The sequence below is a fragment of the Pyxicephalus adspersus genome, chromosome 4 (assembly GCF_032062135.1).
Source record: "Pyxicephalus adspersus chromosome 4, UCB_Pads_2.0, whole genome shotgun sequence".
NCBI lineage: Eukaryota > Metazoa > Chordata > Amphibia > Anura > Pyxicephalidae > Pyxicephalus > Pyxicephalus adspersus.
Window position 1 is genome coordinate 64,501,537 of NC_092861.1, and position 13,272 is coordinate 64,514,808.

Genomic DNA, 13,272 nt, shown 5'->3' on the forward strand with positions numbered 1-13,272 from the left:
GAGGCAAACCATAGCACCATCTTTTTTGCCAAAAATAGATTTCATAACAATATTTCATGGCAGAAATATTTACTCCATAACTGACTGCACATGATAAGAACAGCACTGAAGTCTGCCTTATGTACCATCCACTGGAAATGAAAAGAATAGTTGCTGTCCTGTTCAATGAATTACCTTTAGCTGAGATGTCCTTATCAGCACCTTCTGAACGAGCGATCATTTCCTCTCCACGCATTTTAAGTGTCTCATAGACAGGCTGTAGCTTTTCAAGCTCCACAGAAACATTTTTATTTTCGCTTATCTGTTCTCTGATTTTCTCACACTCTGCAGAGATTGAAGGTGGCTGTCTCAAGCGCTCAGCTATTCTTTGCAAGCTTTCAAGCATTGGATCAATCTTGTCATGAAACTGGACAGAAAAGAAAACAGAAAGAATTAATTTCATTAATTTTATTTTGAGCTATTAACCATTAGGTAATAAAAAACAATGAGGAGTATCAAATAGTACTATGTGGTTGCATATATGTATTTAATTTAATGAATGTTACAGATAGGTGAAGAGTCCTTTATGCTTAACATTCTTTATTGGTACTAAAACAGTCTTTTTTTGCCTTTCTTAGAATGAAAAGTTAGAATTTGTCTTTATTTTAATTATGTAATGAAGTTTACTTGTCATACACAAATATTTTTATTTGGGATAAAAACATTATTTTGGTTCTCCTATGTAAGTGCCAATGAAAATATAAACTAATGTGACATTGGCTAAAAGAAACAAATTCTATGTTGCTAATTATGATATTAGAGCTTTTTACCCATGAGTTGCAATGACTAGTTACTGTATAATATTATACAGTACTTTTTTGGCATGTTCCTTAGTGGTTAAAAAGTAATAAACACAGTGGACTCGATTACTCAAGATGGACTTTTGACCAAGCTTAGTGAATGAGTTGTAGCTTTGCTGACAACCATAGTAACTCAACCACAATAGCACTTTCCTAGCTTTTTTTAATGCATATAAAATGCATGTAAAAAGGAAATAATGCATGGATGTGACAGCAGAATCTTAGTTTACTTGGGCCAAGACATCCTTGGGTTTGGTGGCTAAAAAAAGTGGCTATTGAATGTATGTGTTTTGGCTGGACCTGTTTTGTCCAATATCAGCATAAAAGGAATGGCTTGTTTAAAAATCAATGTGTATATGTTATGTATACACGCATTTACATATGGAACACACTTTAATCTATGTGTATAAGGAAAACCTTTTAAGATGTACCTGTGATGATTGAGAATAGGCTTCATCCAAGGCAATAGCTCGTTTCCTTACAACCTCTTTAATTTCACTGTACAGAGAGTCAGCTGAAACATATTTCTCCTGGATAAAGAAACCTTCTTCAGGACTGAGTTCCAGCAGCTGGGGCCCAGTTTTGTTCATCTTATCTATATGAGGTTTGTGTTCTGCAATCAGCTCACGGAGTTGCTATGACAAAAGACAAACACATTACAAATGTTTTAGGATCATACTCCCCTACATGTCTGGTTTTAGCTTTTTAATGTATCCAGCTGGCAAAACACTCTAAACAAAGTTATAAAGAACAAGGGTAATTACTAAGGATATACATCACTGAATTTATTATGATGACGTTACTCAGATGGGCATGGAAAAGCTTTTTTTAAATATCTATGATGTGACAACATCAAGTGCCACTGACCCATTGAGTTTACAAGGATACAGTTGAACACTCCAGTATTGTAGCATGGTCCCACAGAATCCATAAATCAAAGCAGACTCTGATCACTGGAACCTAGAATCTATTCTCTGCACCACACATATTAACACCAAAGCTGTCAATGCACATCTACATTTGGGTATCCCAAATACCTTGCATAGCACAAACATTTTCCAGCTATATCTAGGGTCAAAAATATGGGAAATAAAACCAACCACTTTACATGTAGTTATTTGTAAACTATCACAAGTCGATTATTGAATAAACCAGCTCAAATTATTTTTACTGCAGTACATACGCATTTAGTTATTATATCATACATAAAAAATACACATGATGTAACTCCATTTTTATCATCATTCTTTTTTTAATGGTAATAATGGATGTAATGTGTATGTGTTAAGAGACAGTCTGTAGCTGAAATTGGAGACTTCTGTAGCATTCTGTTGAGCTACAACTTCACAACAATAGCCATTAGTTAATAGAGGTTAAAAATGCATGATTCTTCCGAAGCTATAGGTATCTTTTTTTTGTTGTTGTATGTAAAGACAAATTGCCAGCTCTACTATTACAACATTGTTTACACATTCTATACAAACTAATTTTAAATTATTAAAACACTCCAAGACTGGAGAAGATTGATTATCATAGGACAACCTGGATGATGAACCTTTCATAGTCTTGGAAAACTTTAATATATCAGGCCCATTGACTTCAAAGCAAACCACTTACTTTTGTATACATTGAAAAGTAAAAGTTCCATCAGGAGTTAAAATTAACACAAGTAGCTAATCCATGGATTGCAGTAATTCATGTTAAAATAAATATTTACATGGCATGATACATGTAATAAAAAAAAACAATAACATTGATCATTGTGAAACAACTCAACTTTGGCTGCGTCTACATGGACGTTTTTTTAAAAACGCATGTAAACATTCCTATTGCGTTTATATGCGTTTTTATGCACTTGTATTAGCGTTTTAAAGCTTGCCTTTAAAATGCTGGAAAACGCCAATGACGTGTTTTCCCACGTTTTTATTGCGCTTTTAACTGCATAAAGTGCTCAAAAACGCGGGAAACCGCCACATTAAAACCAATGTAAGCGTTTACCTGCGTTTTGGGGCGTTTTCCAACGTTAACCCAGCGGTTTCATTTTTTAAACGCTGCAAGCAAGGTTTAAGATAAATGTCATAAACGTGTCTGAAGGAAACGTCCTGGTGTAGATTACCCCTTTGTAATGCATGGGGATTTCAACAAGGGCTTTAAAAGCCTCAGGTTAAATGCCGGGGAAACAGTCCATGTAGACTAAGCCTTTGGTAACACAAACTCAACTGAATACTAGATCAGTTCCATAACAATTCAACTTAATTAAACAAGAGAAATTCTCTAAATTAAAGAAGATACAGATAGATTTTCTTTTACTCATTTATTAAAGACAGCTGTCGTGCCAAACACACCAAACAAACACTCTTTTTGAAATCTATATTGTGAGGGCACACAGCTTTTTCTTTTTACAAATGTTACTGCTTTTAGTGTTAACACCCGTGATTCATGTTTTCAGCGAGAATGTTATTTTGTTAGATGTGTGCTACATACACAAAATGGACAGGAACACAAAACATTGCTGGCATTTTACTGATGTTTATCTGTGAACAGTATATTGCTGCATTACCGGATAACACACAGTAAAAAGGCTGTCGGAAGCAATTAGGTCAGACAATGGAATATAGAGCCTACATAATCTAGTTATGTCGACATTTGTAACTGTTTATCAGATGATGACTGATGGCATTTTCCTACTAGTCCGGCACTAGAAATGTAAATGGTTTATAAAATTAAAATTTATATTAAATAACAAGCCCTGTAGTACTTATAACCACAAAGAAATATATATTTTTTATGGTGCAAACATTTGTGGCGTAATAAAAAATTCCCACATTCTTTGGCACAATGGCACAAAAGCTAGTTAAATTCTTATACACTAGCATTAAAATTCATTAAAAAAAGATAATATTGAGAGACTGGTATCACTACCCCCTAAAATCCCCAAAATTTTCTATGGGTGTGGCAGGGAAGATCAGCAATCATTTTTACATGGTTTATTAGCAGGAAAAAAACAGGAAATAATTGTGAATGTTCTGATCTCAATGGGCATAATTAAAGTGTAAGCTGCAGGCAATGTTGGTATATATTACCTGATATGATTAAAAATGTTAAGGAGCTGCAGCTAAAGTAGCAGTATCTGCAGGTAGGATAACCTATAGAAGAGAATATCTCACTTTTCTGGGGACAATACCATCAGGGATGAGCTCACATGGCATTGCTCTACGGAAAACCCAAGGGTACAAACTATAAGAGGACTTAGTAATATTTTATGATTCTTTGAGCCATTTATACTGTATGTGTCAACTAACCTTAGCAAAATTGACATAAAACTATATTGCCTGTCAGAATTTATACCTATATACTATATATTTAAATTTATTATATGATATAAGTAAGCATGTAGAGTTATTTCCTAATCTATCAAACCACCCCAGTTTATTTAGCACTGTAACTGTTCTTACCCGGATATCTTCTTGCTGTTGTTTCAATGTGTCATAATTTAAACCTGGTGGTGGCAATTCAGAGATGGATTTCTCTGTTTCCATCAGCCATGGCCATAGTTCTTCGTATGTCTCCCAGAACTGATTCACTAAAGATACAGCTCTCTCCAGCTGCAGGTTCCTCTCAGCATTCAAATGACAGATGTCCTCGTAACTCTTCTGCAGGCTTCTGACCTTGTTCTTTGTATATAGGTACACAGAAAAAAGTTAAATGTTAATTTTAAAAAATCTTATAATAATATATACAAGTATATAGATACACACACACATATTTACTTTTTAATTGAGTTACTGTATAAACTACAAGAAATGGTTACGCAGACATGCACTAATGTAGAAGATGCAGCAAAAGGATCAATGTTATAAAAACAAAGATATTATAAGTAGGTAAATATTGAGCTTAACGCATGAACATATCCCTTCTTGTACAAAGTGTGACCAATAGCTTTATCTGTAAAATATTTATATAAGAAGTATTATTATGTAAAATATTTAACTTTTTGTTTGTAAATCTTTACCACTACCAAAAGTTAAGTTTGGCTGTCTGTACCCCACAGATTCACAGTCTGTACCCCACAGACAGGGAGATTTCTCATCCCTTCCTGTCACAACATGAAATTAAAGGAAATCTCCCCAAAGTGAACAAAATTTGAATCACATAGAGTTGTCCTCAGAACATCCAACCCTGTTATATTCGTTTTTTATTTAGGTTTATACTTTTTTTAACAACATTTAATGTAAATGGTTTCTTAACATCAAGGACAGAAAACCTATCACAGCATTACTCTCAGTCTTTACAAATGATAAAACAACAGTGTTCATTTTTAAAGATGCTTAAAAGGACAATACTGAAGTAAACATTTAGCCTCACAATATAACACTAATTATATTAAGTAAAGAAAAGTTTGGATATTTTTTACAGGACCTAAGCTTGCTTCCTTGAGAATCATTACAGGCCACTTGTTTAGCCTATGGCTTGTCCCAATGTCTACAAAACATGCCATCACTGTGGAACGTAGCTTATTATCCACTTATCAGCTTTTCTCTCAGTAACTACTGAAATAACCAACTAAAATTGGCTATTCGTTTAAATATATAAAGAATGATGTAATGTAAGGTATAGCTATATTTTTTTTTTGTTTCAACCAAACAATTTGATTTCAACAAGAAAAAGGAAAAAATCATGACCAGAGCACGATTCATATCACATGTGCAGATCTACAATATTATTACATCACTAAGCTTAAATTACTATTATTATGCATATTGATTACTAGTGTCCATGTAAATTACGATGTTATGATTTAACATCATTTTTCTCTGCACCAAATTGCAATAGTAAAAACACCTCAAATTAGAACTTTATTAGATATCAGGGCTAGATGGAATGCAATGGGAGAAATCAGGATGTCTACATCAATATTTTCTGGCAAGAGCCTGATATAAAGTATCCAAGACAATGCAGTCATTTATCGTATAAAGGTATTTCAACTTTGTGCAAAACGCCAAAACAAAATGTCACTACTGAATGGAATGCATGAAGATGAAATATTCTGATCCTGACTGCCTTTTCATATTCTCTACATACGCTAATTAAAGCAGATTCCTGGTTAGTTCTCACAAAATAACAAGAAAACCCTCGGCGAAGGTCAAAAACTTTTACACTAGATGCTTATTAAGCACCCAACACTTTCCAATATGCGAGAATGACTTTGCAGTTCCACCAGGGAAGAAATGTAAATTAGTGGATAGATAGATAGATAGATAGATAGATAGATAGATAGATAGATAGATAGATAGATAGATAGAAAAAAAAACTGTTTTTCTTAGTTACAAATACATAGGAAATGTATTTAGCTATATTTGGACTAATCTTTTTACAATGTAAAAATCACTGTATATAGCCTGAGAGAATAAATTCATAATTATTATAACACGAATATAAAACTTTAGAGAAAGATTTTAAAGGGGTTTTTAGGCATTACCCTAATTTTTTTTTGTTTTGTTTTTAATATCAAAACTATGGTATTATTTTCAATCCATTTTCTGGTTTGTGAGGGTATCCAGGCACTCCATTCCTACAACTTCATAACTATGTATCTGCATTAGTGAGAAACTGCTGCTTCTGTCTGCTAGTCTCCAAAAAGATTTGGAGGCACATATGTTGATCCCGTATGAAGAAGTAAAACCCTACCTATGACAAAATGGTTGGTTTCACATTACAGCATATGTTTATGGGGAAACGTCACCTGCAGCGGGACCATAGACAAAACTGGTGAGCAGTCCTTTCCCCCCATCTGGCCTTTCAGGGCACAACTTAAAGAGCTGACTTCCTTTATCATATAGGTATTTGCCCTTTTATGCATAAAACCAGGTATACAGGAGAAGACTGCAAACTGGAACCAGCTATTCAAATGTTTAATAACTACACCTAAAGCTTTGTGAAAAGACATACTGAATGATTTTGCTGTGACCATGCCAATAGGTTAAGAGTTCTCAAATAGCTCCAGCATTGTTTTCTAGTGAAGTTAGTGGCCTAACATGACCTAGGTTTGGCCACTTTACACAAATTACTCATAATAGCTCTAAATATGTAAAGAACTTTTCTTTTCCTGTCAGTTAGAAACAGGAAGCTATTTGTTTACTATGGAATATATACACAGTACAATAAAAGTGGTGTTTTGTGAATTCTGGCAAAACATGACAAGTTCCGCTTTTTCAGTAACAATCATAGTACACACAATCACGCTCATCATGTACATCAATTGTTTGCTGCAGTGGAATTACAGCAGTAAAAGGCAAGCAATCACTCATATATACATTCAGTATGTATCAAGAAAGGAACATAATGTATTTCCATATCTGATCAGATCCCATAAAACATGTTGCTATTTAGTTCCGGTGCAATAAACATACCGCCATGGTTTGTTTTTCCTCGTCACTGAATGAACTCAATATTTCATCTCCTGAAGTGACCAGTTCATCTATTGTATCCTTGTGTCTTAAGATTTCCATTGTAAAACCCTGCTGACAAAAAATACTTATCATTTCTGGTTCACTCTATAAAACCATTCCTTAGTCATTTGCAGATAGCAGTATTAAATCCAAAACATATTTCATTACCTTTTGAACTTGTAGCTGAGCCACAGTCTGGTCTTGCTCAAGCCGAATGTGACCGAGGGCCATCATTTTATTTTTAGTTTCCTCAATCCATGTTTGCTCTGCACCAACAGCTTGCTCAAACTGGAACAATATAAATGAGATTATATGACATAATTCTGCAAGACAGCTATAAAACTACAACTGACTTTATTAAAAAAGGAAAGTTGTCATCATGCCAGATGGAGAAATGTTCAAAATATGTTTGATGTCTAAATATCATGTGCAAGAATAAACATGAAAATCGCTTTCATGTATCTACTTCTGACACAAGCTTTATGCATTGTTTCAAGAGAGAATAAACAAAATATAAATCATAAAATTAACAAAACATCTCAAAAAGAAGTAAATATTAGGTTTTATAATATATTCTGCATTTTGCATTATAATTGCAACAAAGGCATAGAGAATTGGGCATCACAAATGATGTAAAGTTGCTGTGTAAATGTCTTTAGGGCCCTTTTAAAAATTTTAACCAAAAATTTACATGTTTTATATTGGACTTTTTTTAAAGTGTGATTTGTACATTTCCATGTGAAGTCAATGTGAAAATTTGGAAAATTTAAACTAAAAGATGGGTGAATACTGGGCGAAAACAAACTCCTTTTTTATAAAATTGAAAGGAAACAGTTACTACTTATACATGTTTAAATCTATGACTTCACAAGCTGATCATGTCCATTTGGTACAGTGCACAAAAAAGCATTAGTGTATTAGTGTAAGATATTTGAAAGTATGTCTTTTTCATATATTTCTGCATAGAATATCTGTATACCCTTGTTTTGTATAATGAAGAAATATGACCTCCCATTGAATGAAAGGTCCTGATTTATTAAAGCTATCCAAGGCTGAAGGATACATTTTCATCAGTGAAGCTGGGTGATCTAGTAAACCTGGAATGGACCTGGTCCAGGATTGAAAACTTTTGCTAACAAATCCATTCCAGGTTTGCTGGATCACCAAGCCTTGGAGAGCTTTAAAAAATCAGGCCCAATGTCTGTTGCCAATTCTGACAGATATCTGTTAAGCCTATCAGCACACTCAATGCATTATTTTGTAATGGTGTGGAAAGGATACTGAACTGCTCTGTGTCTACTTGAAGTTCAATGGGATGCAAAATGTTGCAGGAGGTGAATCTATCAGCATTGACATGGATTAGTCACAATCCTGAGGCTTGTCAATGTGTTCCCTGAGTTACTGACATGCAAGGTGTCATGCCAAGATCAAAATAGTTTGTAAAAAAGGTTGTAAAAGGCTAAGTGTCTGGCAGTAAATGTAAAATGATTGTTATATTCTTTAACCTATTATTTAAACTTCATCATTGGACTGGAAGGAAAATATTCACAACTGACTGTTTATGTTAAGGCAAAGACCTTGTTGTTCAAAAAGGACTTTAGCGCAAGACAACAGTTTGACATGAATCAAGTAAGACCAAGCCTTCTGGAATATTATGCCAAAGACTGATGAATTAAAGATGAAGTTCTTGGAAACGGTAACACTAGACTTACTGTATTTTGCACGATATATGAGAGAAAACCCCAATACTAATGGTGCATCAACAGCAATAAAAATGTTATGGCTTGGGTTTGTTTTTCTGCTTCAGGGCCTGGCCAGTTTGCAATCAGCATATAAACTATGAATTCTGCATTGTATCTAAGTTTGCTTATGAGTCCATCTGTACAAAAGTTACATTTGAAGAGGAAATGGGCCTTTTAACATTAATGATTCAAATCACACTAGTACATCCTTCCATCCTAGTCAAAGCCTAATTGAAAACCTATTAAGTGATGTAGTGAATTTGAACTGGGTAATTCAAAGAAGAAAACCCACAAGCATAGTGTAAATGAAGGAATTTTAAAAGGAGGAGTGGTCAAAAATTGAAATAAAATGACAGACACCGGTATGTGATGTCGAGGCATGAGATAGTCTAAAAAATGCTCCGACTCAGTATGGCCTTCTTAAATGTATTAGGTATTTATAAATATCCAGTTAATAATTATGTGTGTAAACATAAAAACACATGCTCTTTTTAGAACCGGTACAAATTTCTGCTGGTTATTATATGTATGTATGTATTGTAATGTATTTATCCTAGGATTAAGCATTTGTAAATATCAACTTGACTTAAGGCAACAAAAACTTGGAATAAAATGACATGCACTATGGCTGCCAAGGAACTTGAATCATTGATGGCTGTTTAGTATTGTCTTTTGTTGTTGTGATGCAAACAGATAACAATTGTACGACAGACTAAACATGAGATTAAAACATTAGTAACCAGTAAGATTGCAGTCAAGGTATAGTAAAACAAAAACTTTTTTTTTGCTTATATTAGGTCGACTGTGGTTTTCCTATTCCTGTCTACTATGCATAAAGAGAAAGGAAACACTTAAACATCAGTGATTAATATGCAATGCCACAGATGTGTGAAAAAAAACTGAAAAGGGTATTATCAGATATAATATGTTAGAATAACAAAACATATCTCAGCCTTGATTTCCCGGATTTTGGATGCTATTCTCCAGGACCACTGAGAGTCCCCTTACAGGAAAAAGCTCTCTCACTGGACATAAAGCTGAACTGAGCAACAAAACTATGATACTAAAGTGAAACTGGTTTCAAAGATGGTTTGGTACTTAAAATATGTCCCAATGACAGCTACAACTCTGGTAGACTCTGTTGCTCATGCGCATTGGACTGCACATTTGAATGTAATGGTTACAAATTGTTTATTAAAACTTTGGATAATTACAATTTCAATAGCTAAGATGGGTTAAATTAACATTTATTAAAAAAAAGAAGTAATTATATATGAAAAATATTCAGAATTTGTCTGAAACAAACAGCAACTCACCACTATTTAGTGTCACAGTGTATTTCAGCTATTCAGGTTATTTTCAGCTATTTGAGGTTCTCTACGGTTCCATTGGATCCAATGTAAAGTTGAACTTTTTTAGATTTCTAGCTTTGAAAAATACCACCAAGATAGGGAAATCTCCAGAGTATTTGATATATTATACATAAAATAATGGAAATATTTGTAAAACAGCACAATTGTCAGCTAATGTATTGTACCATAAACATCAGAATGAATGACAAAATCTGGTGTTGGGGATCTACATAAAAGCCTCTTTTATAGTGACATTTCTGACTGCTGAACAAATGCAATCCTAAAGACCAGTTGCAGAAAAGATAAAAGTTCCTCTGTGATATTGTGCTTGTCAGACAGTGATGATAGTTTTTGTGGGTAATTTACATTTTTGTCCTCAATGGATCATTCTTTGGAGTTTTATTTCCAGTCTGAAGAGTAATACGGAACACACTGATTTATTTCTTTACAAATCTTTTAAAGTTTTTTGGTCTCACAAACATCAAAGATGATGTGACAGTTTGATAAATGTGTTCTTACAATTGTTGGTATTCTTTAATCACGTAGCTTGTTTAACAATATATAATGAAAGATTGACAAAGTTTAGATGTGTGAAAGTCACAGTGAATGATATGTATAGTCATGCAGCTATACTTGTGTATTTATCATTGTGATTGGCATATTGTTAATTTGCTATTAGTGATTTAAAAAAAAAGGAATTACAGACAGGAAGAAGCTGCATTACATAATATTTTTATTGCATTACATTTATAATTTAATGTGTTGAATATGAACACACAAAGCAGTGAATCTGACATTTACTCAAACATTCCCAGGTGAAGAATCTTTAAGTGCTTCAATGGCAGTAATTGACTCCACACCAGGGAATGTTTCAGTGAATGTCAGATTCAATGTTTATTAAATAGATCCCAAATTAATTTTGTTAAAATATATCTAAACTGAAAAAAAAAATTAAAAAAAAAAAAAAAATATATATATATATATATATATTATTGCAGCTTATCAGTCCTTATTATAGGTGGCTTAATTGGTTTTCTTTTTTTTTTTCTACTTTCATCCAATCATCTGGTAAATACCCCTTTTCTATCCCTGGATTGCTACATTTACTAATCCACTGGATATACGGATGAATTCCTGGCAAGATCAACACAAATTTTGTTTTTGTACCAGCTGAAAATGTTCTTAGCCTGAAAAAAAGAAAACTAAGAGACACCACATCTAAGAACAGGTATGATGGAATATCTTATATATATGGTCTCGTGTTTTGTAATTCTTTATAAGAAAATCAATACCCTTATATGACTAAATAAGGCTGGCAACACGCTGAAATGGTTTAGGAGAGAATTAGGAAGATATTTAATGAATATTCTATATGAATAAAAGATTCTATATGTACATATTTTACAAGGGTTTGCAATATTTTACAAGATGCATGGTTTTTTGGCGTGGCAGGTCATCTTTCCTGATCGTTTGTGCTTTGGTCAGAATCAGATCAATTGGGCTGTAATTGCCCTGTGTAGTAAACAATTGATTGTGTTTAAACTATTTCTCAAAAACAACTGTCAAACAGCAAATTGTTTTTTCAGGAAACTAGAATAGCATTTTGACAAATACTGTTAACTTTATGTGTTCGCTTTGTGCCAAGGATGGTACACTTTTGGTTGCATTCAGTAGTAATTCTACCTACTTTTATTAAGATGGATTTAAACTAAATCCAACAATACATTTGTGCCAAGCCATTTCATGTTCTTGAAATATTTTGATTGCAAATGAAATAAATAAAATCATTGGCTAATCATGTAACCCAGTTAGTGTTTTTGTGTTTACTAAGCTTTCTAGTAGTTGAAGCAATTAGGGTTGAAATATATTAATCAAATAAGAAGTAGGAGTATGCTAGCATTTCAAACACTCAAATAAAAACATTACAAAAGAAAAAAAAATTATGTAAAGCAAACCAAGCAATCAACATTTCCTGTCATAAGGACTCTTTAAGACTGCAAGCTTGATTATTTAAAGTAAACGGTGGTGTAGCACCACATTAATCCTATTATTAATAATAATAGGATGCTAAAGCTAACCATCTGCAGCTTTAAATGAACGAAATCATGGGAGATTAGGAAACTGGAGACTGCGTTAGATAGTAGCATAGAATCACTTCTTTAATTACTTCTTTATCATGGTGAGCACAGTTTATGTTATCTTATGATGGTGTGTGAACAATGACACCAGATGGCTTTCATAATATACAGATTAGTTGTGCTTCTGTTACTAAATATCTCACACAACTTGAAATGCTTTGGTTAGATGCAGATCAAATTGATGGCATTATTTTTTTAAACATTTGTCCTAGTCCCAAGACTGTCATTTTGTTTTCACAAACAAAAAAAATAAAATCAATAGGTCTTTTTGTACCTGCTGAGATCTTAATCTGGCAGCATCTATCGCTTCAACCATTTGTGTGAGGGTGTCGCTTACTAATCTGTAGCGCTCATTGTCTTCTGTCACTGTCCTGTCAAGGCCTCCTCTGACTCTCCAAGGCACTAGTTCTAACAAAGCACTGCTAACTTCATTTAAGGAGTCCAGCACTGCCTTGTTTGTTTTGGCTTCTGCCTGAAGTTCCTGAAAAAAAATGACATTAAGAAGTTAAGCCACACCTGGTAAACAAAACCTTAAACTGTATATAAAACAAAATACACCTATTAAACAATTACTTTATTTCAATCTCCTATATATATCAATGAAAGTATTTTCTATATCTGATAAATGCAAAAAATACCCATTGATTTGGCAAGATGATAACTGCTTGTAATTGCAGTCTGCTCTGACTCAATTACATTGTTCTCAGGAATCTAAAAGTACTATAAAATCACATCCCCTATGGTATGTAGAA

General features: G+C 33.4%; 1 protein-coding gene across 1 annotated transcript in view; it reads right to left on the bottom strand.

The window, feature by feature from the left end:
- DST (dystonin) overlaps positions 1-13,272 on the bottom strand; it is a 278,032-nt gene that overhangs the window by 31,871 nt on the left and 232,889 nt on the right. Inside the window, exons 52-57 of the mRNA XM_072410183.1 lie at positions 12,795-13,001; positions 7,457-7,576; positions 7,250-7,357; positions 4,295-4,513; positions 1,271-1,474; positions 175-406 (exon numbers count right to left, since the gene is read on the bottom strand). Of these exons, the coding sequence (XP_072266284.1) occupies positions 175-406; positions 1,271-1,474; positions 4,295-4,513; positions 7,250-7,357; positions 7,457-7,576; positions 12,795-13,001 (1,090 nt within the window). The remainder of the gene's footprint in view (positions 1-174; positions 407-1,270; positions 1,475-4,294; positions 4,514-7,249; positions 7,358-7,456; positions 7,577-12,794; positions 13,002-13,272) is intronic.